General features: G+C 43.3%; 1 protein-coding gene and 1 non-coding gene across 4 annotated transcripts in view; one reads left to right on the top strand and one right to left on the bottom strand.

Moving 5' to 3' along the window:
- The window catches only part of GALK2 (galactokinase 2), a 65,160-nt gene that overhangs the window by 16,106 nt on the left and 23,166 nt on the right, over positions 1–25,888 (top strand). For all 3 annotated transcript variants that reach the window (XM_053273044.1, XM_053273043.1, XM_053273045.1), the window contains 3 exons: positions 2,741–2,887; positions 15,274–15,372; positions 16,415–16,567. In XM_053273044.1, the coding sequence (XP_053129019.1) occupies positions 2,741–2,887; positions 15,274–15,372; positions 16,415–16,567 (399 nt within the window). The remainder of the gene's footprint in view (positions 1–2,740; positions 2,888–15,273; positions 15,373–16,414; positions 16,568–25,888) is intronic.
- TRNAS-UGA (transfer RNA serine (anticodon UGA)) lies at positions 5,901–5,978 on the bottom strand. Its single transcript has one exon. It is a non-coding gene; the product is annotated as a tRNA-Ser (tRNA).

The following is a 25,888-nucleotide window of genomic DNA, read 5'->3' as shown; positions in this document are numbered from 1 at the left end:
AAAGGGTAAATATTCCAGTTTCATTGAGGTATAGGCTTCCTTTTCAAAGCCTTATCCATAAGCTGAATTGAAATTACATACTGTGGCAAAATGGGCTTGCAGAGTGTGGTGCTTAGATCTTCTTAGGCAGATGCTCCTTTTTACATAGGAACATAGGAAGCTGCCATATACTGAGTCAGACCATTGGTCCATCTAGCTCAGTATTGTCTTCACAGACTGGCAGCGGCTTCTCCAAGGTTGCAGGCAGGAATCTCTCCCAGCCCTATCTTGGAGATGCCAGGGAGGGAACTTGGAGCCTAGATGCTCTTCCCAGAGCAGCTCCATCCCCAAAGGGGAATATCTTATAGTGCTCACACATCATCTCCTATTCATGTGCAACCAGGGTGGACCCTGCTTAGCTAAGGGGACAAGTCATGCTTGCTACCACAAGACCAGCTCTCCTCCAGGCTGGCACTGACTCAGCACTGCACTGCCCTGGCCTCTGAACAGCTGCCCTGTGATAAAAAATGTGTGTGGGGCATATGGATCAGTTTTTGCTTTGGAGTTTTCCTTAGCTGCTCACAAGTTATTCTGGCAAACGCTGTTGTCAGGCGCTCGGGTTGGAATGCTAGTGAGTGATCTGGAGCCATCAGGCAGCCAAAGCAGCAAGTGGCTGGTTAGGCAGGCAGTCTGACAACAGAGGAATATCCCAGAACCCTCCCTCGGCAATGACTTACCCTGGTTAAGGGAGTGCAGCAGAAATAGCCTGTTTTGGATCAGGCAGTGGCATGGGAATGGCTCTCAAGTATCACCTGATTCTCAGAACCAGGAAGATTCTGAGTATTCTGGTGCTAGTGTTCCGATGCTAGTGTTCCGGCTTTAATTGCCTGCAGCAAGTAGGGAACCAGTGACTGAAATGATGAGGACAATGACTCAAGATAGTCCCGCTGAGGTTAAAAGGGCTAATTAGGTAATGCCTAATGTGTCCTTTTCATTTCAACGGGACTACTTTGAGTCATTTTTCTCATTATGTAAGCCAGTCAGTCGTAGGTCACTCTTATTTGTATGGCTCTCTGGTCAGGCTCCACTGTGCTTGCATGTAAAAAATGTCTTGAAAGGTTTGCTTGCATTTTCAAAACAGCAGTGAAAGAAGAGTTAACACAAGAAACCACAGTTAGCTATGCTGTCTTCTAAAATCAGTGGTCTACGTGTCCTGCAGCACAACAGGGGCAGTGCCAGCACCACCTGAACAGCTGTGCTGATGGCAATGAATATTTATATACCGCTTTTCAACCAATATTCCCAAAGCGGTTTACATGGAGAAATAAAAATAAATAAAGATGGATCCCTGTCTCCACAGGGCTCACAATCTAAAAAGAAACATAAGATAGACACCAGCAACAGCCACTGGAGGGATGCTGTGCTGGGGATGGAGAAGGCCATTTGCTTTGCCCTTGCTCAATTAAGAGAATCACCATTTTAAAAAAGTTGCCTCTTTCCTCAGTTAGCAGGGGAAACTTTGGTGATCTCTGGTGTTGCCTAAGAGGGCCATACTGATACTGCTGAGCTGACTCTTGTGCGATCACATGCCATGCGGCACTAACTTGATTCTCACGCTACTTGCATTATGGAAGTAGTGTAGTTCTGGTACTGCCCCCTTGGGCAGCTCCGTTGCTGTGTGTGTTAGAGCCCCTCAGTGGCATGGGTGGTTCTGGCACTTCCAACATTACGCTGTGAGATAATGTAAGCCAGTGTCATGGTTTATGAATATGCGTTGTAGCAAGAAAAGCTGTGCTGACAGTAGTATTTCTTAAGCTTTTTAGAAGTGGCTGGCTGCTTTAGAAAGTGGTTGCCTGTGTCGGATCTAGCTGCTGTTGTGTGAGGGCAGGCTGTGGGGAGAGAAGTGAAGACAAAAGTGGTCTGCTCCAGAGAATATGCATTAGAGTCCCTTTGTTGCTCAGACCACTGAGCAAGCCTGATTTGGAGGCTTCTTTGGAGGGCAGGGGGGTATTGCGTGATCCACTCTGGCCTGTGATTCTTAAAAGCAGATGCTCTGGCTGTATCTCTGTATTTCCGTCGTTGGCCAGAGCTAGGTGGTGACTCACAGGCTAAATCCTCTTAGGGGTCAGAATCCGTGGTAGATTTGAATCCTGATATGCAGTAATTCTGGGAATCAGCCCTCAAAATTGCAGATGAATCTGCCCTGAGTCACACCAGTAGCCCATCTAGCTCAGTATTGTCATTGCTGACAGGGCTTCTGACGGGTCTTTCCTAACCCTCCTTGGAGATGCCGAGAATTGAACCTGGGACCTTCTGCATGCAAAGCAAGTGCTCTATCACTGAGCTACAGCTCCTTGTTCTTGGGAATGCAGGTGCATAGGTGACCCCCTGTGTCACTGGCAGCAGCAGCAGTGACCCCGGTGCCAAACATGCCCCAAAGGTGAGAACTACCCCTGCTTATTCTGTGCTTAGAATAGAAAAATTATTTTTAGGGGGAGAGCAACTGGCCCTATCCAGCCCCAGCACAGCACCCCTCCAGTGGCTGTTGCTGGTGTCTGCCTTGTGTTTCTTTTTAGATTGTGAGCCCTTTGGGGACAGGGGACCATCTTATTTATTATGTATTATTATTTTTTATGTAAACTGCTTTGAGAATTTTGTTGAAGTGCGGTATATAAATATTTGTCACCGTAGTAGTAGTAGTAGTATTGTTTCATGCCAGAGATTATTTTGAATGTTGATGTTGTTTTCTCTTAATTATTAGGATAATTTCAGTCTTGACAGCCCAAGTGGACTGAATTGCCTGATAGAAGGTACTGTTCCCCCAAGTTCTGGACTCTCCAGTTCCAGCGCTTTGGTATGCTGTGCGGCCCTTGTGACCATAGTGGCGAATGGAAAGACTCTTCCAAAGGTAAAAATAAAGAGTGAGGGGGGACGTATGATATATAAAAGAGTTTTCATTATTTATAAAAGTAACAATAAATAATATAATATGTGTAAGTATTAAAAGACAAGCTTAGAATTGTTTTCACAATGTGATAAGGTACACTTATCTTGCAGGTAATTTTAAAAAGCATGGAGTATAGGAATGTTCACAAACATTCCTGAACATCTCAGGAGCTGAGCTGATGTTGCATTTGGATATGGACACTTCACAGCAAATCTCAAGCCTAAATCCCTCAGCTCTGTGGTTTATTATACTACTCTGGTACTTTTTTGGCCTCTGCCACTTCCAGTAGTGTGGCTAAGTACATGCTTACTGCTTGCTGTAAACTTAAGCAAAAAACAAACATATTTTAGTAGACATAAAAGTGAAACTCTGAGGACTTCAATTTGTATAACTTTTAATATATTTTTAGAATGTGGCAATTACAGTGATTTATCATAGCTGTTTGAAACAGAAACAAAACAGCCTTCTCTCAAGTCAAGGGCTAAAGTTGTAATATTTCACTGAGATCACGATCAAGCCTAACATAATTATTAATAAACAATCTAATGCCAGCTGAAGTAAACAAAATGTTTCCACTTAACTGATATATGGTAGTTAGGTTCACAGAACTAACAATAATGATTTTTATTTAGATTGTGCATCTTATAAGACAGGGGTTCCCAAACTGTAAATAGAATAACTCTTCTATAATAAAGCTCAGGTACCCCACAGAGATTTTTATTTCGTGTGTGTACTAGGGATGTGCATGAATTGTGATTCGAAGAGTGATTCACAGCACAGTCCTGGCACCTTTAAAAGGTGCCCCAGCTGCCCTCACATGATGGGGGCAACCATGCTGACGATCGCAAATGGCTGCTGCGCATGCGTAGAGGCCATGTGTGGTCTGCCGTCCTGCGAAGGCAGCTGGGAGGAGCGCTGCCAATACAGGAAGCTGCTGCAAGTGGTGGAGGAGCAGGCATGGACCTGCTCTCCTCCCTTTTAAAGATGCTGGGGCTGTGCTGCGAATCGCTCTTCGAATCACGATTCGTGCTCATTGCTAGTGTGTACATACATTTAAAAGTTACAGTTATGAGACAGGCTACTCCAGTCACTGTCTTACTCATGAGTCCTCCCATTGAAATTAATAGAACAAGTAAACTTGCCCCATTAATTTCAGGAAGATTGCTTATGAGTAATTTAATCTGGATGTAAGACAGTGACTGGAGTAGCCCATCTCAGAACTGTAACATTTAAATGTGTGTGTGTATACACACATGTATACAGAAAAACACAAATTTAGGTGAGACCTTTAGGGAGACAGGCTACTATGGTCACTGGCTCATAGCCACCCTAAGTTACTCAAAGGCAGTCTAATTGAAATTAATGGGACAAGTTTGCTTGTTTCAATAGGAGGACTCAGTGCTAATTTTCTCAAACCTGTCAGTCAGTCAGTCAGTCTGAGGGGAGGGGAAGACTGACCTTCAGCGCATAACCGGCTGAAGCATGGAGGCAGGAGGGCTCTGAGTACCCACCAGGAGCCCTTCAAATACCTCTAGGGGTACTAGTACCCTCTATGGGGAACCTCTCTTAAAAGAGATCTAAGTTAAGGCCTGATCTTTAGCAATGCATTTCATAAGTAGTTTATATATTTTTCTCTTCTTTTGAATTGTATTTACATGATGCGTTGTTTGTATTTCTTGTATATTGGTCTATGACCGTAATAAAGTTCTGTTCTGTTCTATGTTCTATTAAAGGATTAGTATGATTATCCTTGCATGCACTAAAACAGGACAATTTTATTTTATTTTTTGCTTGCTGTTTTGCTCATAATGCATTTGAAGAAATGAGGGTATGGATATTTTCTGAGGCATTCATAATTATAACCTTAACTTAATTTCAAACAAACAAACAGAAAACACCAAATTGACCAGTAGCTCAGATGGAGGAGCTCTGGGCACAATCCAAAGTTAAGTACTTTTAATTTTCAAGTTATTTTTCTTTTAGTTAAAGTGAACATCCTTTTGTTACTTAGTATGCTATACTTGGGCTAATTTTCAGTTGGTGAAAAGCCTTCTGATATTTGTGTTTTGTAGCTCTAAATGAAAAGTGTATGTTTTAGGTTTTTAGTTTTTAAATTCAAGTGCACCATTCTGAACATCTCAAAAAGTGTTCATACCTTCATTTGTTTAAGTGTACTCTTACAGTCCTCTGTATTTTGAGCAAAATGCTACAGTGTAGAGCAAGAATATTAAAGGCTTATCTGAACATAAGAACAGCAGTGCTGGATCAGGCCCAAGGCCCATCTAGGCCAGCATCCTGTTTTGCACAGTGGCCCACCAGATGCCGCTGGAGGCCTACAGTAAGAGTTGAGGGCATGCCCTCTCTCCTGCTGTTACTCCCCTGCAACTGGCACTCAGAGCATCCTGCCTTTGAGTTTGGAGGTGTCCCACAGCCCTCAAACTAACCTAGGAATAAGAAAAATTTAGAACCTGTGTCAGAACAACAGTCTTTACTTCTCATGAGATTTCTCATTGCTCTCAAGGACCTTTTGAGCAAGAGTCCATTTTGCTCCAGAACACAGTCCATGATGGTGTAGTGTTTGCTTCCATGTGTGTGCTTACTTTTTCTGCTGCCCATCCAAAATGACTCAGGGCAGTTTACAATTTTAAAAAAACCAAATCCAGTGAGCAAGTGGAGAAGGCAGCTGAATGTGTGAGTACCTAGAAGGGACAGGTTTCTTATTCCTTGGGGGAAAGGCAAACTCAGGCTAGGGGATTGGGAGGCTACTGAACTGATTACCTCAGAATGAGGGATTGGAAGGTTAATGAGTTGATGGGCAACTCTTACCCTAAAGCTAAAAGGAACAAAGGAACTCTTTAGGAACAAAGAATCTGCCATACTGAGTCAGACCATTGGTCCGACTATCTCAGTATTGTCTACACTGATTGGCAGCCACTCTCCAAGGTTTCAGGCAAGAGTCCTTTTCAGCCCTACCTGGAGATGCCAGGGATTGAACCTGGGACCTTCTGCATTCAAAGCAGATACTCTACTCCTGAGCTATGGCCCCATCCCCGACAGCACTTGGTGTTCTCATCCTGTCTCCTATCCAAGTATTAACCAGGCCTGATCCTGCTTAACTTCTGAGATCAGGAATGCTCAGGGTGGTGTGGCCTAGTTCACAATTTCCAGCCTAAGTTAACTGACCCTGCCTTATGCCCTAACAGCTCATATTTGCAGTAAAAGATGAGGGAGGGATTAGAGGGTGCCCCATGAGATATGCTCTCAAAATATTCACAAATTTGAATTCACAAATGGCCAACATATTTCCATTTTAAAAAGCTCTTTAGAACAATGAGCCGTGTGGCACATCTGTGTGACTGTGCAGGATAATGCATTGTGGGGGCTGTAAAAAACCAAGCTGCTTGTCTATTAACAAGCGTGCAGTCTTTAAATAGTACTGTAAAGGTAAAGTGTGCCATCAAGTCGATTTCGATTCCTGGTGCCCACAGAGCCCTGTGGTTTTCTTTGGTAGAATACAGGAGGAGTTTACCATTGCCTCCTCCCGTGCAGTATGAGATGATGCCTTTCAGCATTTTCCTATATCGGGGATTTGAACCCGCAACCTTTAGCTTGTTAGTCAAGCTTTTCCCCACTGCGCCACTTAAGGTGACAAATAGTACTGTACTGGTCACCAAAGATTCTGCACTTCTCACCACAGAGAAAATCCCAAAGCTATTAACAAATTATTCAGTTTAGCTCTGTTTATTTCAAACCAAGTGGCTGCAGAACACTTTACAACAACCTATGTGGTAATCAAAGGCCATAATCTGGCCTGGATCAGACTGAAAATCCTCCATTTATGCATTGCAGGGCAGAAATAGTTAAGTCATAATTACTGTGATCAGGATCTATTAGGATGGTTACTGGACAAATATTTTCTTGCTTCTGATGAAAATCAGAGGTACTTCTTTGCAAGACATCTGTGAATTTAGTAGGCAAATGTGGGCTGAAGGCAATCCCTGTGAATTTATTAGCAAAGGTTCACATTTGAAATGGATTGCAGAGGACTAGATTTCCTATCTGTTTCAGATTATCTGCTCTGATTCTCTGATCCAGACTCTCTACCAATTTTTGAAGAATGTATTTTAAAAAGCAACTTACTAATGTTTTTCATCACATGAGAATCAAGTGAAAGAACAGTTTTATTTTTTACACTAATGGTCACATTGTGGTGAAAATTGTAGTGTTGTCAAAATGAATCTTCCTCAAATAATCATATACTGTACCGCAAGTAGAAAATATCATCTGCCTGTCTGTAGCCAGTTACTTCTATTGACGGTTGATCAATTTCAAAGTCTGTTTTGCACTGACAAGCTGTCAGCGGGATGTCCTGGAGTACTTTGGTTTAAGCCAGTTTAGTTCTATTATTGTCTCATCAAGACCAAATCAATTTAACTTAAAGCTTCTGGTTTCACTAGTATGTGGAGTGAACTAGTTGTTTGTATACAATCATTCCCTAAGCCACTTCTCAAGGTTCTGTTGGACTCTGATATTTATTCTGCCCCACAGTCAAGAACTTACAATGCTGGGGTTGCAGAACCCTGGAGAGCTCTAAGTGGAAGAGGTTGGTTCACTGTGGGACTCAGATATTTACCATTAAGTGGAACCTGACACAAAATGTTGCACTGAATCTCTATGTCTGATATTGGAAGGACCTATGCCTCCAGAGTTAAAGGTTGCAATTGAGGTGTGTTAAGAAGGGAAGATACATTTGGCAGTCATGGTTGAAGTCAACCTTGCAACATCATTAACTGGAGTGGTAAGCTAGATAGCTCCAAAAGTCTTCCCTTCTTCTGTTCTGCTTTGCATATAGAGTTCTTTAATTTGTCAGTTGTTACATGATGAAAGAATTAGAGGGATGTTGATGGGTAACAAGTTTAAAGGTTTGTAAGCCTTCCAAATATAGGAGTTTCCTTCAGAAATGCTAACCAATAGGAAAGAAATCAGAATTTTAAACAAAATACTCCGACCAACAAAAAATTCAAATATTGGTATCGTTTTTATTGAAAGCTTAAGATCATGTTCATATTTTTAAATTCTGATTAACATTGTAATTATTTGGACTGGTCATAACAAGGCTGAATTAATGGTATAATTACAATTAATTGTATTATGTAATTTAGTTCACAGTTATTAAATCCCACTGTCTTGGGTTGCTCTTGAATTTCAGATTAGTCCTTTCCGGAAAATCCAAACGTTCAATTAAAACAAACCCTATCATCCCCTTGTGGGTCTAATTCCCAGCTAGTGAATATGCTTTGTACACACAAGTATACATAATGCCCATTTGACATTGACCATTTGTGCACATACTCCAACTTCCCTTGGAGACTATGCATGTTGACTGGGCAATCTGCAACGTTCTCTGTTCATGAGATCATTGTGCAAATTCTCCACACTTCCATGTGAATGTGCTCAATCACTGGTATTTGTGTAGATTTTCCATTTGGCTTACATTAACCACAAACCACACAGAAATCATGTTTCTGTGCACAAAGTGTTTAGTCTTCCAAGAAAATATCAAGTGATATTCATTTGTTTTGCTAACAAATGTTTGCCTGTTTCCCCACTCATTAATTATTATACTCTTTTAAGGGGTGTAGGTTTTCATGAATGCAATTCTTTAAAGATGCATGCGAGATCAGAAGATTGGATCTTTCATGTATGATATTGTTAAAATGATGTTGTAAGGCAGTTTGGATTACTACAGTGATGCAGACAAAATGGGTACTTCTAAACCACTGATTTGAGCTTGCACTTCAGTAGGTGAACCAGCCTCTCCTAAAGGCCTCTCATAGATGCAGTAGTAGTAAGTGAATAAAATCCATTACTTCAAACACTCATATTTTTATAGGTACACACATTATATTGACATGTAGTCAAACCAGGATTGACTACAAGTCCTGTACAATGTTTGTCCAATGACATATCTGGATTTGTCTTGGGTCTTGGTTAACAGTAGGTGAGCTTGTGGGAAATGAGCTAATTGCAGGTTGTGGAGATACAGTGAGCTGATCCATCCTGTCAGGACTGTTCACTCAGAATGCAAATGAGAAAAAATAAGGAAATAAGAACACATGAGAGAGAACTGCTTGTTTGAAAGTGTCCATGTTTTAAGAATGCAATACTAGCATGGCAGGGTGTAAGCGTCATTCCTCCTGATCTCCTTAAAGTATTAGCTTTCCTGAAGGGAGCTCCCTGATTGGGTGAGGAACACTCACACAATCAACCCTGTGCACAGTTCCACTACAGTTGCAAGGGCTCGCTCCACAGTCATATGACTCCTATGTGACTGGGGTACGTGTGAGAGGGTTCTAGAGGTAAAGGACTGGAGAAGATGTGAGGAGAGGAGGAAGTCGATTTTAGAGTGGATAATTTGTCCAATTAAAGCACTGAATTTACAAAAGGGGCAGGTTAAGGGGATAGAATTAGTACAGGGTAGTGAGAATGCCCCATCTTGTTTGAATCAGCACTGTCTTCAAGACTGCAGATACCCCAATTCAGTTTTGTAATGCCTGAGACAATATGTGGTGCGTGTGTGTGTGTAATGTCTTTTTTTAATCCATAAAAATAGGCATCCTTGCAGACACTAGTGCTGTTCTTGATAATGTTGTTTTGCTTATTCTAATTAGGTATCTTCTGATTAAATGTGATTTCATTTTATAAACATAACAAAACTAAACACAATCTCTTGTATAACCCACCAATGATAAACATCTTTGGCTCCTATGCTGCCATATGCTGTGACGTGAGTAGTTGCAACTGTTATGAATGTCCGGATTCCATTTACAACAGGAGTTAAGCGGAGTTTGGGGAGCCACAGAGTTCGGTCCTTGCTTGGACAGTCCATAATATTTTGTTCCTGGTTAATTGGTTTACCGTACCTCACTGCTGAGAGCAGCTGGCATCCCTTGTGATCTCCCATCCAGGCAGCTTCCAGGATCAGGCCTGCTGAGATTCAGCAGTGAAACTGTGTTATGTGCCTTCCATTGTTTGGATAATCTGCAAAGAAACTCTTAATTAGCATAAGCTTGTTGATGTTAGAGAATGGAACTCTCAATAAACAAGAAGCTGAAATGTCCTTGTGATGCTGCTGAAGGTGATTAAAAGAGATGTGGAGAGAGACAAAAGCTGTTAGGAGTGCCTGTGTGTGTGTGTGTGTGTGTGTGTGTGTGTGTGTGTGTGAGTGTGTGATTCTATTCTGAGGTGGTAAGTTTGAAGTGAGCTATATAAGGGATGATTTGTGCTGTTTCTGTTTGTATGAGAAAAGTGGGGAAAATGTGTTTGTTGTTTGCACTCATCCCCATGACAGTTAATCTTTGAGGGAACATCTGCTGCAACTTCTGAAGGATCTAACAGAGTCTGTTGAGAAGAATTATCCAGGAAGCCTAGGATGATGGGAGGTAGTGAGCTGTGGCAAGAGACGTTACAGAAAACGAGAAACAAGTTGATAACAAGAGGACCTCGTAGCTTTACTTCAGATATCACCATGCCTGCCATATGCCAAACCGGTTATGGATTGTCTTGTTGCCTGCTGACAGAGCACATTCTTCACGTGTGGTGATTTTTAAAAAAATGTGGTGATATGCCAATTTGCTTCTGATAACAGCTGCATATAGAACCAGGAATAAGAAGTGTGATAAAAGTGTGGTTTAAAAACATGTGCAAGCATAATGCGCTGTAGGTGGTTTCCACATGGAAAAAAGGGAATGTGTCAAATCCCACAGAAATGTATCAAACCACGACCTTACCTCAGAGTATTCCTCTCAGACAATGATAGTGATAATCTGGCACAGCTGTTGGGTTTATCGTTTTGTGGTTGCCAGCACCACATGGTGAAAATTGTGCTTGGAAAGCCCCAGAGAGGCCACTTAGGAGAAGGCATGGTCTGCTGCTTGAACAAACAGCCCAATTTGAAGGGATTTCCAGATGATGTGATTTTTACACAGGGACTATGTGAAAGTAACTTCCGGCAGATGGGATTGCCCCAGCAAGTGCTTCCATGATGGTGTGTGGCGGCGGCTGGGTCATGGTTTCTCAGCCTTCAGACCGCTAAATTGAGCTTCTAGGAAATTACTATTCTCTTCCCACCTGACCCCACCCCAGCAAGCGCTTTTCACTATATTTTGAGTGCTATGTGGAATGTGGCTGAACAAGAACATATTGACTAAATCCTCTGAGGAAGATCCCAAAGCCTGCAGGATTTAACTTCAGTATCCTGCTCCATTCTCTGTGTTGTTGTTTTATGTTTTCTTTCAGTTTTGTGTGCTCCCACACTCTAGCATTGCAAACTTCTAATATATACAGTATTCTGTTATGAAGTAAAGAAACAGGTAGCACTCAGAGATTAACTGAAGTTGTTACCCACAAAAACTGATGCTATATTAAACAATCTTTGAATCTTTTCAGTTAGTCTCTGAATACTACCTATTTCTTTACAAGTTCTTTCTAATATACACAATCTCCACACTATAGTGTTCTGTTGTGTTATGCTAGGCAACCTTAGGCACTCCAGTTGTTGTATTACAACTCCCATCACCCCCAGCCACAATTTATTGTGGTTATTATTGTAATGTGCTTGCAAAAGGGAAGTAAAAGAAAGTTTTTTAAATTTGTAGGATTCTAACTTCAAACACTATTAATTTTATTGAATAATTACCATATATAGTATATTTGAATCTGAGAAATAACTCCTGCTTCTTTGGGGCATAAAGTGGTTTTTGAATTATTGATCTGATTACTAAGTGTTAAGCATCCATTGAGAAGAAGTTGTTAAAATATTATCTTTATTTTCGGCCTTCTGCCCGCCGCCCCCCGCCAATTAAATCTTTCATCCAGCATATGCCAGTGTAAAAAGTTAATTTCAGTGGCAGGATTGTGTATGCAAAATTTTGTATCTGTAGGCAATTGGGAAGTATGACATTATTTTGCCCAAACAAATCCATAAACTCTTCAAAATATATATGATAACAATATTAGATAACAATTCAATTACTCTCTAATAATAAATCGGATAGATCCAAAACCACCGCCGCAGGACAGTAGCAAACAACAATTCAAATAAACTACAATGCCAGTTGATCAGAAGAAATATTCGTAATCAAGATTTAAAAGGAAATCCAGTAATGATTAATGTTACATTTTTCCCGCCCAGGCTATTAGCAACTCTGGGGGCTCAACTTTGTTGGGACTGTGATGCAGTATGCTGTGGTCTCGTTCCTGATCACCCCCAGCGATTATTTAAGTAACAAAAAAGCAAAGGACCAAAAACATACTGCACGACCAGAATACACATTTAACATCATAGGGCATAAACTGTGGATAGGAGACTAGCACGACCCAGTTTTGGGAGCTGAGTGCGCTTCCGTTTGGTGACTGTGTGTTGGAGAAAAACAAGGGAGGAGGCAGGGAGCTTGAGTGTTTGTCAAGCCGCTGCTGGGTAGAGCGATTTCTCTGCCTACCTTGTTCAGAAGCTGGGGACAGAATTTGGGTAGGGCACGCTCATCCTGCACAGCTGTGGCTTTACAGTCAAGCTCCCCGCCTCCTACCTTGTTTTTATCATTTTATGATTGCAAAATGGGAGAATGCCCAGCTCCCGAAGTTGGGTAGGACTCGTCTCCTACTCAGTTTATGGTTGTGTGAACTGTTCTACTGTCTTGGTTGGCTCTTAAAACTGGACATGTGCGTGTTTATTTAGTCCAATATAATAAGTGACTGTGTAACTGAAACTGAATAGCTTTTGGGCTGAGTAAAATGGTTCCTGGTGAAAAATACATTCACCAGACATCAGCAAATTTTACACCAATGTTCATTCTCACCTCATACCAACTAAGGGGCAAAGACTGCCATGCTTAACCAGTTGTTAAGTATTTGCTCTATAAGTAGAGTATGATCCTGTATGTTCTAACTTGGAAGCAAGTCCCCCTCAGTTCAATTAAGATTGAAAGAGGAGGGGATAATCCATTTTTAAAAACTGAAGTAACTAAAAATATTGTTGTCCTTCTAGTATTCGCTTTAAAATATATGTAGATATGGAGCAGAGGAGAAATCTTGATGTTGCATGCCGTATAAATGTGCCAGCATTCTCCAGTTACTGAAAAAAGGATTAGAACCATGTAATTCACCATCAGCATTTTGAGTTACCACCAAAGTGCATTCAAGGAAGAACAGTCACCTTTTGTCTTTGAATTAAAAACATATGTTTAATCTGGACCACCAGTAGTGGGCCTCCAATTGCAGCTCAAAGTCTCCTGGAAGGCTTATTCACATCAAACTCTGTGCACATTTTCAAGTTTGTTAATCCTTTTTTGACAGCTCTGTCCTCTCAACTTGAAGTTTATGGGGGAATTTACATGGCTTTAAGGAGCACTGCGAGTCCAGTCTATCAGTTTTCACTGCATTTGCAGGCCATTCGCCCTGATTAAGGAGCTCTGAGACTCACATTTTACAGCTTTGTCTGTTTCCAGTGCCTTTATGGAAACTGAACAAGTGGGCAGGCATGCCCACATTCTTCCCTTCCAAATGCAATGAGTTACTGGTTTTATCTTGCAGCTGTGTGCTGGTTAATGTTACTTCTTAGGTGGTTATCTTGCTTCAAGCCGTGTGATGATGTAACCCTTTTAGGAGGCGGGGGTGGGGAATCCGAAAATGTGCAACCTTCCCTTCTCTCTCCTTTGCTTTTTCCCCTGTGGTGCTTGTGCTCCAGTTGCCTTACACCTAGAGGAATGAATGCTTAGAAAGCCTAGAAGAATTCTCCCCGTCACCCAGCCTTACCAACCCATATATGAATCGTTTTGCCTGAAATTTCCCTTAATGGATGCCATTGTGACCTCTGGTATATCTGCCAGCTAGGGAAGCTTTCTGGCCAAAGACCTGAAGACTGCTTAACCATGTGGCTCCAAGTAAGGTGTTCATGGAAACGCATCTTACCAGGGCTCTTTAGCCAAATGTCATCCATGGACTGTCAAAAGCAAAGGTTTCCCCAGTGCCTCAAAGCAACCAGCTGTAGAGCCTAGGCTTTGTCTGACATCACAGGCCATGACATCAGAGCAGCAGAGCCAGAAGGCATGGCACTCAGTCAGCTGCCACACTTGCAAGAGGATCAAAGATGCACCGTGACATCAGGAGCATAGGAAGCTGGCTTATACTGAGTCAGATCTGCATAGCTCAGTATTGTCTACACTGGCTGGCAGCAGCTCTCCAAAGATTCAGGCAGGAGTTTTTCCCAGCCTTACCTGAAGATGCCTGGGACTGAACCTGGGAACTTCTGCATGCAAAGCAAATGCTCTACCACTGAGCTACGGTCCTATTCCCTAAGGGGAATATCTTACAGCAGACAGTGCTCGCCTGTAGTCACCCATCCAGATGCAAATGCTGCTTAGAAAAGGGGACAATTCGTGCTTGCTGTTGCAAGACAAGAGTAGCAAGACTCAGAGGGACTCTTGCAATCCTCATGTAAGTGGAAGTGCCACATGGGGTTTTTCATATGCCCTGGGAGTTCTAGAGTGCCAGATTAGGAGAACAGGAAACTGCATGTGGATGTACAGTAGGAGATGTGATCAGTGGTGGGGTCCAGGACTCTAAAGCTTGAACCAGAAACCTCAGGTTCTGAAGCTAGGATCTAGCCTCATGAACCACTATAGATTGAGAGCCCTCTTCAGGTGCAGAAAGTACTATGGGTGACCCTATTGCCCCTTCAATTGGCAGACAGGTATGAAACCTCTGCATCGACCATGTCTAACATCTGGCTTCATCTGTGTGCCAAGTCAGTAGAGCAGTGTCTTCTCTTTGCAGCACTTCGGGTTCCAGTCCCGGCTTAAGCCACAGGCCTTGGGGCCTGTGCAGTGGATAACACACCCTCCCAGTCTAGATTTTGGTACAGCTGTCCGTAGCCCCATCTCAGCCCCCAGTTAAGCAAAGCAGAAAGAGAGCACATTTTACTCGTAGAAGACTCTGAAAATCATTGGTCTTCATGAGTTTGCTGGAGGCAGAGGAATCCTGGCAAACATTGGCGGTGGGAGCAGGGAAAAGCAGTCCAGAGAATGGGTTGTCTGATACCAGTGTAGAGATGGAGCTATGTGATATCAGAAGCTTAGTCAGTTGGTTTGGAATGTGTGGGAAACCATAATGATCGTAGAGGCATATTCATTCTCTCTCTCTCTCTCTCTCTCTCTCTCTCTCACACACACACACACACACACACACACACACACACACACACACACACACACGTCAGTTCAGTTGTAAAAGAATGTCTGAGGGAACATCCCTTCTTCTTTCTTTGTGCATTGAACTCTGTGTTTCCACAGGTGGAACTGGCTGAACTTTGTACTAAGAGCGAACGTTACATTGGCACGGAAGGAGGCGGCATGGACCAGTCCATCTGCTTCCTTGCAGAGAAAGGAACTGTATGTACTGTCTGAGTGTGAACGGACAAGTTATGTTAAGCATAAGAATGGTTTGGGATGATTGCAGTGGTGAATGAAACATACATGGAAGAGCCAGGGATGAACTTTCAGCTACGGCTGAACTCTAGGAGAGGTATGAATGCACACAGGCACTACGGAGCAGATGATCAAAGCAGAGAAATGGTGTGGAGTAGCTTTACAAAGCTACCATCTGCTGAGTCAGAGCATTGGTCCATCTAGCTCAGTATTGTCTATTTGGACTGGCAGCAACTCTTCAGGGCTTCAGGGAGGACTTTTTTCCAGCCCTACCTGGAATGCCAGAGATTGATCCTGGAATCCTCTGCCTCCTAAGCATCTGTGCTACCACTGAGGTATGCCCCCGTCTTTATTACAGCCAGAGAACTTTTTTCTCTCTCTTTCTGTGGCCAAAGGTTTCTTCACCACACCTTGATTAAGATTTAGTAGAGCTGCCAAGGTGATCAAAAACTGCCTCAGAGCCCAGACATACCACTGGGCCATCCCTGATTCAGTTGTCTGTGCAAGAAAATTACTTCTTGGGATTGACTCTACAAAATCCTGTGATCATACTGATAGATAAATTCTTATAATGCAGCTTCAAGGCAAATGATTTAGATTTTAGGAGTAACTTTCGTTGCTGGGGGCTTAAAGAGCCTTTCCCCCCACTTCTTAAAAATAATTTTATTATTTAAAATAAAATACATATACAAATACAATAGAAATTCAAGACATTACAAGATCATATCACTCTTAAATGCTTGACATATGGTAGAAAAACATTTCAGAATGTGTCAACCTTCCAAAAAAAGATGATTTTTGATCATATTATTAACCAGACATTAAATATTCAGCCTTTTCCATAGCCTTTTCTCACATTTGTATTATTTTCCCCTGATAAACTGAGTGTCCCCTGAGAAGGAGAAAGACCGTGTCCAGAGATGAATGGCATTTGATTTATTGACTTTAAATGCATTGCTGGCTACCAGTCGAAATTACCCTTAACCGTTCATTTTTCTTTCCATAGGCCAAGCTGATAGAGTTCAGTCCTCTGAGGGCAACTGATGTGAAGCTTCCAAGAGGAGTGGTGTTTGTTATTGCAAACAGTTGTGTTGAAATGAATAAGGCAGCGACTTCTCATTTCAATATTAGGGTGATGGAGTGTCGTCTGGCCACAAAGGTACAGCATGGCTTTCATCAAGCTCTAATGAAACCATCATCCAAATATGTGCTTGCTACAACTCCTTTCACTCCTACCAGTTGTTGCTTTATTTTAACACCAGGTCAGGTGCTGCCTCAAAGGGCATGTTTATCTCTTCAGGGTCTGGACTCAGGCCATATATACATGACGGATAAAAGAGAAGGATGGAATTCAGCCCTTAATGTGTGTGTTTCCATTTGGGCAGCATAGTAGTTGAAGAGGCTTGCACGGCAAAATATGAATTCTCTTTCGCAAGTCTGTTCTCATTTAATAAGAGCAGCATCTCGGCCCAGTAATATCAAAGGAGACAAGATGTTTTAATGAGCATGTGTTCACTATAATAAATGCTGTATTTACCTGAATGCAAGACTAGACACCCCCCCCCAAGTTATTTGCTGTCAGAAATTGAGGGGGGTCATCTTAAATTCAGAGTCCTCTTGCTGTATTTAACCTCCATTTTTAAAGGGGTCATCTTAAATTCAGAGTCATCTTCTATTCGGGTAAATATGGTATAATAACTCCAGATGTTGACATGCATAAAATAGTGTTTATGTGGGTTTGGACAAGCTGCTGCAAGTATGGCTGGCACAAACCACTGATTCTGGTAAAAGCGCACACTTCTGGTTCTTGAGCAGCACTTCTCTTCTGCCACCTGGTATCTCTAACCAAGATTTGAAGTCAGGTGGAGAGAAGTGCTGCTTGGGAACCTGACATTTCCAGATCCACATATCACAAATGAGCCAAAATTGTGGCTTGCACCAGGAGCACATGCCTACCAGAACCAGCAGTTTGTGCCAGCCATATGTAGAAACATAGGAAGCTGCCTTTTATCGAGTCAAACCATTGGTCCATCTAGTTCCAGTATTATCTACACTGACTGGTAGTGGCTTCACCAAGGTTTCAGGCAGGAGTCTTTCCCAGCCTGACCTAGAGATGTCAGGGATTGAACTTGGGGCCTTCTGCAAAGCAGATGCTCTACCACTGAGCTACAGCCCCATCCCAAGGCATACATGGCTCTCCCATTGACTTACCACACCAGGATCAGCTTAGCTTCAGCAAGGTGGCTGTATCGTGTGCTCTTAGACCATGCTCTGGGACCCAGACGTCGTCTGAATTTGCTCTAAAATAGTGCTTCAAAACCCCTGTATTTGTTTTTCTTTTATTGATGGTTGGTTTTTGTTTACCTGGTGAGCCCCGGGAAGTGCGGCAGCTTTCCTCTCAACCTTTGATTCAAATCATGACATGTTATATGCAGGGATGGGATGACTAAATCTTATCAGAACTGATTCCCCCAAAGATACTTTTGCACGCAGCTGGTTGTTGAGTGAGCTTGCAAGTTATAAACATTATACTTAACACCCAGAGTGACCTTCAGGGTTTTTGCAGTCTGAGAAGCGCCACATGCTTCTGTGTGTGAGACGCTTCAAAGCGTTCCTCCAGAGGTTCCCGCTTACAGTGTTTCAAGGCCTGCTCATGAACCCTAAAGGCTGCCTATACATGGGCAAGGCTTTGAGCAAACTGGCAAGAGAGTGAAACGCTGGCAGCATCCTGCTTCTCTTCTGACGTGTATTCTTCCTTGAGTGGAGACATGAGGGGAAGAGAGTCAAATGCTGCTCTTTCTGGGAATCTAGCAGGGTGATGTTTTCTCTTCTTTTATGCCTGTCTTCGCTCATGGAAGGGGGAGTGGTGTGCTATGTTGTTCGTTATCTACTTTATTTCAGATGTTTTGGGGTGGTTTTTTGTTTTTTGTTTGCTCTTATGGGAAATCATTTACAGTATTTTTTTCGAAGTAACAAGTCTCCCCCCGCCCGCCAATTATAGCATCAGTTCATGGTGCTTATATCATATGCAGATATACATTTTAGGAAAAAATGGGGCTGGGGAGGCATCGTTACAAATCATACCCGCTTCACAGGTCCACCGCCAACATGTATGCTTGCCTGGGGAAGGGGGAGAGGCAGGCCCCGCGGCCCCGGCATCTGATGCCGGGGGCGCAGCTTCGCTCTGAAATGAGCCGACCCCCGACCCCGCCTGGTTTCAGAGCAAATACCAGCCAGTGCTGTGCTTTCAGAGTGGCTGGGAGCTGCTCTCCTTGGCAGGGAGAGCAGCTCCAGGCCTCGTTGCACTTGCGGCGCTGGCTGGCATTTGCTCTGAAACGGGGTGCACAGCCCCATTTCAGAGCAAGGCCACTCCCCCTGCTGCATCATACGTCAGATGCAGGGGGCAGGTCCCTTCGCCCTGCACCCCCCAAGGGATGGCGCTTCCTGATTCCATTGCCATCTCACCACAAGCTCTGCTTCCTTCCTTCTTTCTGTGCACGTCCTTCCTGGTAGCCTGCTGCACCTGACAGCTCTTTGAAAAACCTGGACTTTGGAACTAGGATACGTTGTGCAGATTTAACAAATCTCTGCACATTTCTGTAATTTATTCAGAGTGCAAGTTTATAGTGAGAGTATCTATACTACAGGTTTATAGTGGTTTAAAAGTTATTCGCTCTCCCCAAGAAACCCCTGGGTACCATGGGCAAGGGCAAAAAATGAAACTTTTTTTAACCTTTTGGGGGTTAAAACCTTTGGGGGAAAGCTTAGAAAATTGTTAAAAATTGCCTGCTTGCCCATTTCTTTTGTGGGTTGGTCGGTAGATAGTACTCATTATGCCCTACCACACAACCCACTTTGGTGACCCTAGGGGGCTACCCATGGGGAACCATGGGGTGCTTTGAATTTCCCCATTGTTCCCTATGGCCAGAACAAGCTGTACTCACAGAATGCACACAATTTGCATTGCATTTTGCAATGCTGCCTTGAAAAAACACTGCAGACGCACACAGTAAAAGGGAATCTGTCCCTCCCAACACAGAACATGCATTTCAAACACTGTCCAAAAATGGCCAAAAAAGAATCACTGACCCAGAATTCACTGCCAGCCACAGTGCCTGTGCTACAGTAACATTATTGACACAAGTTGCTCTCTCACACACAATTGTGACTCCTTACATTTCTTTCTAGCATTGCAACAGCTGCCACAGCAGCACCCTTAGGAGCAAGCATAGCCATAAGCTCAACCAGAGCAACCTCAGGCACATTTTGACTGAATACACCTTGCAATGCAGAAACAAACCAAACCCAAGTTCTGCCTTTGTCAATCTGAGATCCAGCAGAATCAGATAGTGATAGCAGCAATAGCACAACATATTATACTCAGCGCTGAAAAAAGAAAACCACAAAATCAAACCTTCCCTCCTCTCTTGATATATCCTCTTCAAGAGAGGCACACTATAAGGCTCTTTCTGCCTCCCATTTACTTTGAATACATTTTGAAATTCCCTCCTTTTGGGCTCCCCCCTCCTTCCCCCCAATGTGGGCACAGTTGCCCATGACAACATTTGATTTGTATGATAAGCCAACCAAGAAGCCAGGAGATTGCAAGCCAGTCGCAAGTCAGTGCAGGAAAACTAATCAGCAAGCGGGGAAACAGGCCTCCAAAATGGTGCTCGCAACATTTCTACTACGATGACCAATATTTATATACCACTCTTCACCAAAGTTCACAAAGTGGTTTACAAAGAAAAATACATAAATAAAATGGTCCCCTGTCCCCAAAGGGCTCGCAATCTAAAAGAAACACAAGGCAGATACCAGCAACAGCCATTGGAGGGATGCTGAACTGGGGCTGGATAGGGCCAGTTGCTCTCCCCCTGCTAAATATAAGAGAATCACCACTTTAAAAGGTGTCTCTTGGCTCAGTTAGCAGAGGTTTGATCGAAATGGGGTTGTTTTGTCCTGAGATTGAAACAGGCCCTTTATTTAGAGGGCATTTTGTTTCAACGCCAAAATGGTTTGCACATCCCTACATTGTTTGCACACCAAATTCCGGAATTCTTTGGGGTAAACCAGAAGAACATCTAGACTGGCATGAAACTGAATGGCATGCATCCTATGAATGTGGTTCCCATTTCCCTTTCCTTTAACTGGTCTCTAGTGTGATTGGCTCGTCTGTTTGGTTGACACAGTGAGGAGAGTATATCTTGGCAACTGTGAACTATGTGGAAGAGGCTGTAGCTCTTTCAGCCATTTGATGATTAACTGCCAGGAAATTCCTTGCTTTAGAGTCACTGTTACCAACAGCAGTGTAATAGGAGCATTTTGCCCATTTCCCGAAACAAAACAAAATCTACATCTTGAACTTTCTGAGCTGAAGGGCTTACATTTCCCCTCTCTTATTGCCTCTTTATTTTAAGGCTGCAGATGAAACATAGGAATGTAGGAGGCTGCCTTCAACTGTCAGACCATCTAGCTCAGTATTTACACTGACTGGCAGTAGCTCTCAAGGTTTCAGGCAGCAGTCTTTCCTAGCCCTACCTGGTGATGCTGCCAGGGATGGGACCTTCTGCATGCAAGCAAATGCCTTACCACTGAGCTGTGGTCCCCTAAGGGCAATATCTGAAAGCATCCATCTTATTTATTTATTATTTCTCTTTGTAAACCGCCCTGAGCCATTTTTGGAAGGGCAGTATAGAAATTGAATTAATAATATTTATTTATGAATTTATGTATTTATTTAAAATATTTATACCCTGCTCCTCCAGTGCGCTACTGCTCGGGGTGGCTCAACAATAAGATAGGCACAAGATACAATAAAAGTAATAAAATTAACTAAATTAAACAAGAAAAGAAAAAAGAAGAAGAAAGTTGTCAGATTAAAAACCACAATCATTAGGTTCAAATTAAAACTGAAAATTATAAAAAGCAAAAGAACCTACCAGATAGAACAAAAAATAATAATGGCGCATTAAAACACCTCCTTAAAAAGGCGCGTTTAAAAACACGGGGGGAGGGAGCATGGTGAAGCTCTTCAGGGAGGGTGTTCCAAAGCCAAGGGGCCACAACAGAAAAGGCCCTGTCTCTAGTCCCCGCCAACTGGATCTCTGTTAGTGGTGGAGTCATGAGCAGGGCCAGAGATGATGAGCAGAGGGCCTTGATAGATTCATATGGTCTGACAGGTACCCCGGCCCCAAGCCATGTAGGGCTTTAAAGATCAATACCAGCACCTTGAATCTAGCCCAGAAGCAGACCGGTAGCCAATGAAGCTGACACAGGATGGATGTAATACTCGTGAAGCGACTAGCACCCATGAGCATCCTTACAGCAGCATTCTGAACCAGCTGAAGCTTCCAAACAGTCTTCAAGGGCAGCCCCATGTCGAGTGCACTGCAGTAGTCCAATCTCGATGTTACCAACGCATGAGTGACTGAAGTCAGGTCCGACTTCTCCAAGTAGGGTTGCAGCGGTGCGTCTAACGACGCTTAAGCTGTCTACCAGCCTGCTTCATTGTCCTCAACTCACCTGTATACCAGGGAGTCGCTTGGGCTTGGTGGGTTGGGAGAGGGTGCCTAGGCGCGTCTGTGTCAATCGCTTGACCCATCTCCCCATACCAAAGTGAGACCAGGGTGTCAACAGGATTGTCCACTCTCTCAGCAGGAAACTCCCCCAGAGCTGTCAGGAATCCATCAGGATCCATAAGCCTCCGGGGGCGGACCATCCCAACTGGTCCCCCACCCCTGCAGAGGTGTTGTGGGTCCACCCTCAGTTCAATCTTCACCAGATAGTGATCCGTCCATGATAACTGTGTTGAGGCCTCCTGGACTATCCACGGAGCACCACTGTCCACCATTGACCCAAAAACCAAATCAAGTGTATGGCCTGCCACATGTGTGGGACCAGAAATCAATTGAGGCAAGCCCATGGTCATCATGGAGGACATGAAGTCCTGAGCTGCACCAGACAAGGCGGCATCAGCATGGATGTTAAAGTCCCCCAAAACTAACAGCTGTGGGGTCCTCAACGCCTCATCCGAGACCACCTCTAGCAGCTCGGGCAGGGAAACTGTTAGACAGTGGGGTATACCAACAGAATCCCAACTTTGTCTCATGATCCAATCACTACATGCAGGCACTCGAACTGACCAGAAAGGCGGACCGTGCACGTGGTGAGGGGGATGGTCTCCCGATGAACCAGGGCAATCCCACCTCCCCGCCCACCCTGCCTTGGCTGATGCTGCACCCGGAAACCCGGTGGGCATAACTGGGAGAGATTTACATCACCCCCCTTATCCAATCAGGTCTCTGTAATTTTTTTTTTAAACATTTTATATCCCGCTCTTCCTCCAAGGAGCCCAGAGCGGTGTACTACATACTTAGGTTTCTCCTCACAACAACCCTGTGAGGTAGGTTAGGCTGAGAGAGAAGTGACTGGCCCAGAGTCACCCAGCTAGTATCATGGCTGAATGGGGATTTGGACTTGGGTCTCCTTGGTCCTAGTCCGGCACTCTAGCCACTACACCACGCTGGCTCTCTGTGCCAAGTCTGTGTGCTCATCCAGAATAATCTCCTGGATGGCTGTGGATTTTCCATTTATGGGCCTGGCATTTAGTAGCACCAGCTTCAGGCAAGGTGGGCTGCTGGGAGAATTACTGGGGTCTCCTTGGATGGGAGAAGGACAGGAGGGTGTGATGGCTTTGACGTAGCCAGTGCACCTTCCCCTTAGATAGTGCTTACATGCAGTCGTCCATCCATATGCAAACCAGAGTGGGCCTGGCTTAGCAAGGGGGACAATTCCTGCTCGCCAGCACAAGCTCTCCTCCCCATTATGCAATTATTATGCTGGTGCCTATGAACCTCATTATAACAACTTAGAATGCTGAACCCCCAGGTTTTTCAAACACGAGAAGGCATTATATTACTAATTTGCTGTAACTATTATTTTTTTAACATCAACCCTTCCCTTGGGTTCTCAGGATGGCATCGATGGATTTCCTCCTCCCTCCCACATTTGAACATTGCCACAAACCTATGAGATAGGTTAGGCTGAGAGACAGAGGCAGGCCTAAGGTCATGCAGTGGGGCTGTTCTCACAATCCTCTTCAGGGTAGGAGCAGCAGCCAGGAGCTGTGCATGCTCCGTGTTGGCAATTGTGAGGGTTCTACAAGCAGGGTAGGAGGAGGGGAAACGGATCATCTGTGGGCTAGGAGGCATGGGGAGTGCTTGCCCTCTTCTACCCTTACTCTAGAACTGGATACAAGTTCTTTGCTCGCTGCTGCCGCCCGCCTCTGTACCCAGCTTGCAGATGATCATTTCCCCATCCTCCTACCTTGATTGTAGAATTCTCACAATCATCATTCAGAAGCCCGCAGATCTCCTGAACCCAGCCTTGTCTCTCCTCCTACGCAGATAAGGATTGTGAGACCTGGCCCAATGGCTTCCAGGACTCAGTGGGGATTTGAATCCAGGTCTTCCAGGTTCTTGTCTGACACTCTAACCACTGTGAAACACTGCCTCTGTCATCTGTTTTCTGTGTGAGTTGTCATTAAGATCACTAGAAACTTTCAGATATATTGCAGAGGAAAAAATTGAATAGCGTGCTAAACTCTTTAAAATGTTTAGCAAGGAAGTGGTGTACTGTGTCTTAGTAAAGACCACTGGGGATAGAGGAATCAAATACGGGTAGTTGGAAGGCATAAGTGAATTGCTCTTCCACTCAACAAGAGTAGCATATAGGTTCACTTGAAGGTTTTAGCATAAATGAATGTCTAAATATGTGTGGCCAAATGTCTAAACATGTCTCTTGATTTGCATGGCTGCAAATGATCAAATGATCTATGATGTGATTATACTTTTTTTTAACTTTAAGAAAAGTAATAAGCCTTGGAAAGTCACTAGATGGCACCAAAAGTAGTTCATTTTAAAAAATATTTTAAAAATAAGGAAACGAAAGAGGTAAAAGTCATGGGGGTGGGGGGAACCCCGAGAGCATCAATTTTAAAATAACCTTTACTGTCAAGAATTTCAAGAAATCCCTGCACATCTGTCAGAAAGCTCTTGTGCGTTGCAGAGGATTATGAGTGTATGCATTAAGTTTAAGAGTTCATCTGGTTCATAGATCAGACTATTGGGCCTTACCACTGTATGCAAAATAATAACAAGAGTACTTAAACAAGAAGAACTATTTATTATATAAAACAGGAATAAATAATATAATGCAAATATAACCATAAAGTTGTATAATCATAGTCCTATGCTGAGTCAATAATAAGTAGAACAAAGAACAAAATGTGTAATGCATTCTTTAAGATTTTAATATCTTCATTGTATTTGCAGAGTATAATTCACACACCCAAGGTTTGCGTGGTGTTCAGAGCAGTTTGATGAAAATTTCAAAGCCCCTTCCACTTCAATATGAACCCCAGAGCTTCAGAAGTCATTTAAAAAAGCATTCACTTGTGTTACAAATTTGAATCCTCCAAACTCTCTATTTCCAAATGTAAACCCCTTCCAAAGTTGGGCGTCTCAGGCTCTCTATTTATTTATTTATTTGATTTGATTTGATTTGATTTCTATACTGCCCTTCCAAAATGGTTCAGGGTGATTTACAGCATGATAAAAACAATTAAAACAAGTTAACAATTAAAATCAAACTATTAAAACACAATTAAACCAATTAAACAGCTAAAAACCCTGGAAATCAGGGCAACAATTTAAAACAATTTAAAACTGTTAATCATTTAAAACCCTAGAAGGCCAGGCCAAACAGATAGGTTTTAAGGGCTCTCCTGAAGGACAGTAATGATTTCAAATTACAAATTTCTGCTGGGAGTGCGTTTCACAGCCCAGGAGCAGCTACAGAGAAGGCCTGCCTCTGCGTCGCTACCAGATGAACCGGTGGCAACTAGAGACGGACCTCCTCAGATGACCTTAACGTGCGGTGGGAATCATGTAGAAGAAGGCGCTCTCTTAGATAACTCAGACCTAAGCCGTTCAGGGCTTAAAAGGTAATAATCAGCACTTTGTATTTTGCCCGGAAACATATCGGCAGCCAGCGCAACTGTTTCAAAACAGGCATAATATGGTCTCTCTGGGTTGCCCCAGAGACCAATCTGGCTGCTGCATTTTGAACTAACTGAAGTTTCCAGACTATGTACAAAGGCAGCCCCACATAGAGCTACTATAAGATGACTATAAGACAAACTCCTGAAGGCTTTACCGTTGGCCTGCACAAACCAAGAATGTACCTTAGAACATACCCAACACACTCGAATGGTTGTGCGTTGCCGGAGTGGATGGGTAGATTTGAACAAGACGTACTTTCGGGAAGCTTCTCTATTGATGCTGGTTTTAGCACTGATGAACCCTTAATTGGCTTTAAAGAGCCCCACAATTCCCTGGAACACATTTTGAAAGCCAACGAATGATATAAAGGAACTGTCCCTTTTTAGAAACTCACAAGTAATCCACTTGTTTTTCCC

Source organism: Hemicordylus capensis, chromosome 10 (genome assembly GCF_027244095.1).
Source record: "Hemicordylus capensis ecotype Gifberg chromosome 10, rHemCap1.1.pri, whole genome shotgun sequence".
In the NCBI taxonomy this organism is placed as follows: Eukaryota; Metazoa; Chordata; class Lepidosauria; order Squamata; family Cordylidae; genus Hemicordylus; species Hemicordylus capensis.
The sequence above is the reverse complement of the archived record's forward strand: the minus strand, read 5'-3'. Positions and strand labels throughout refer to the sequence as shown.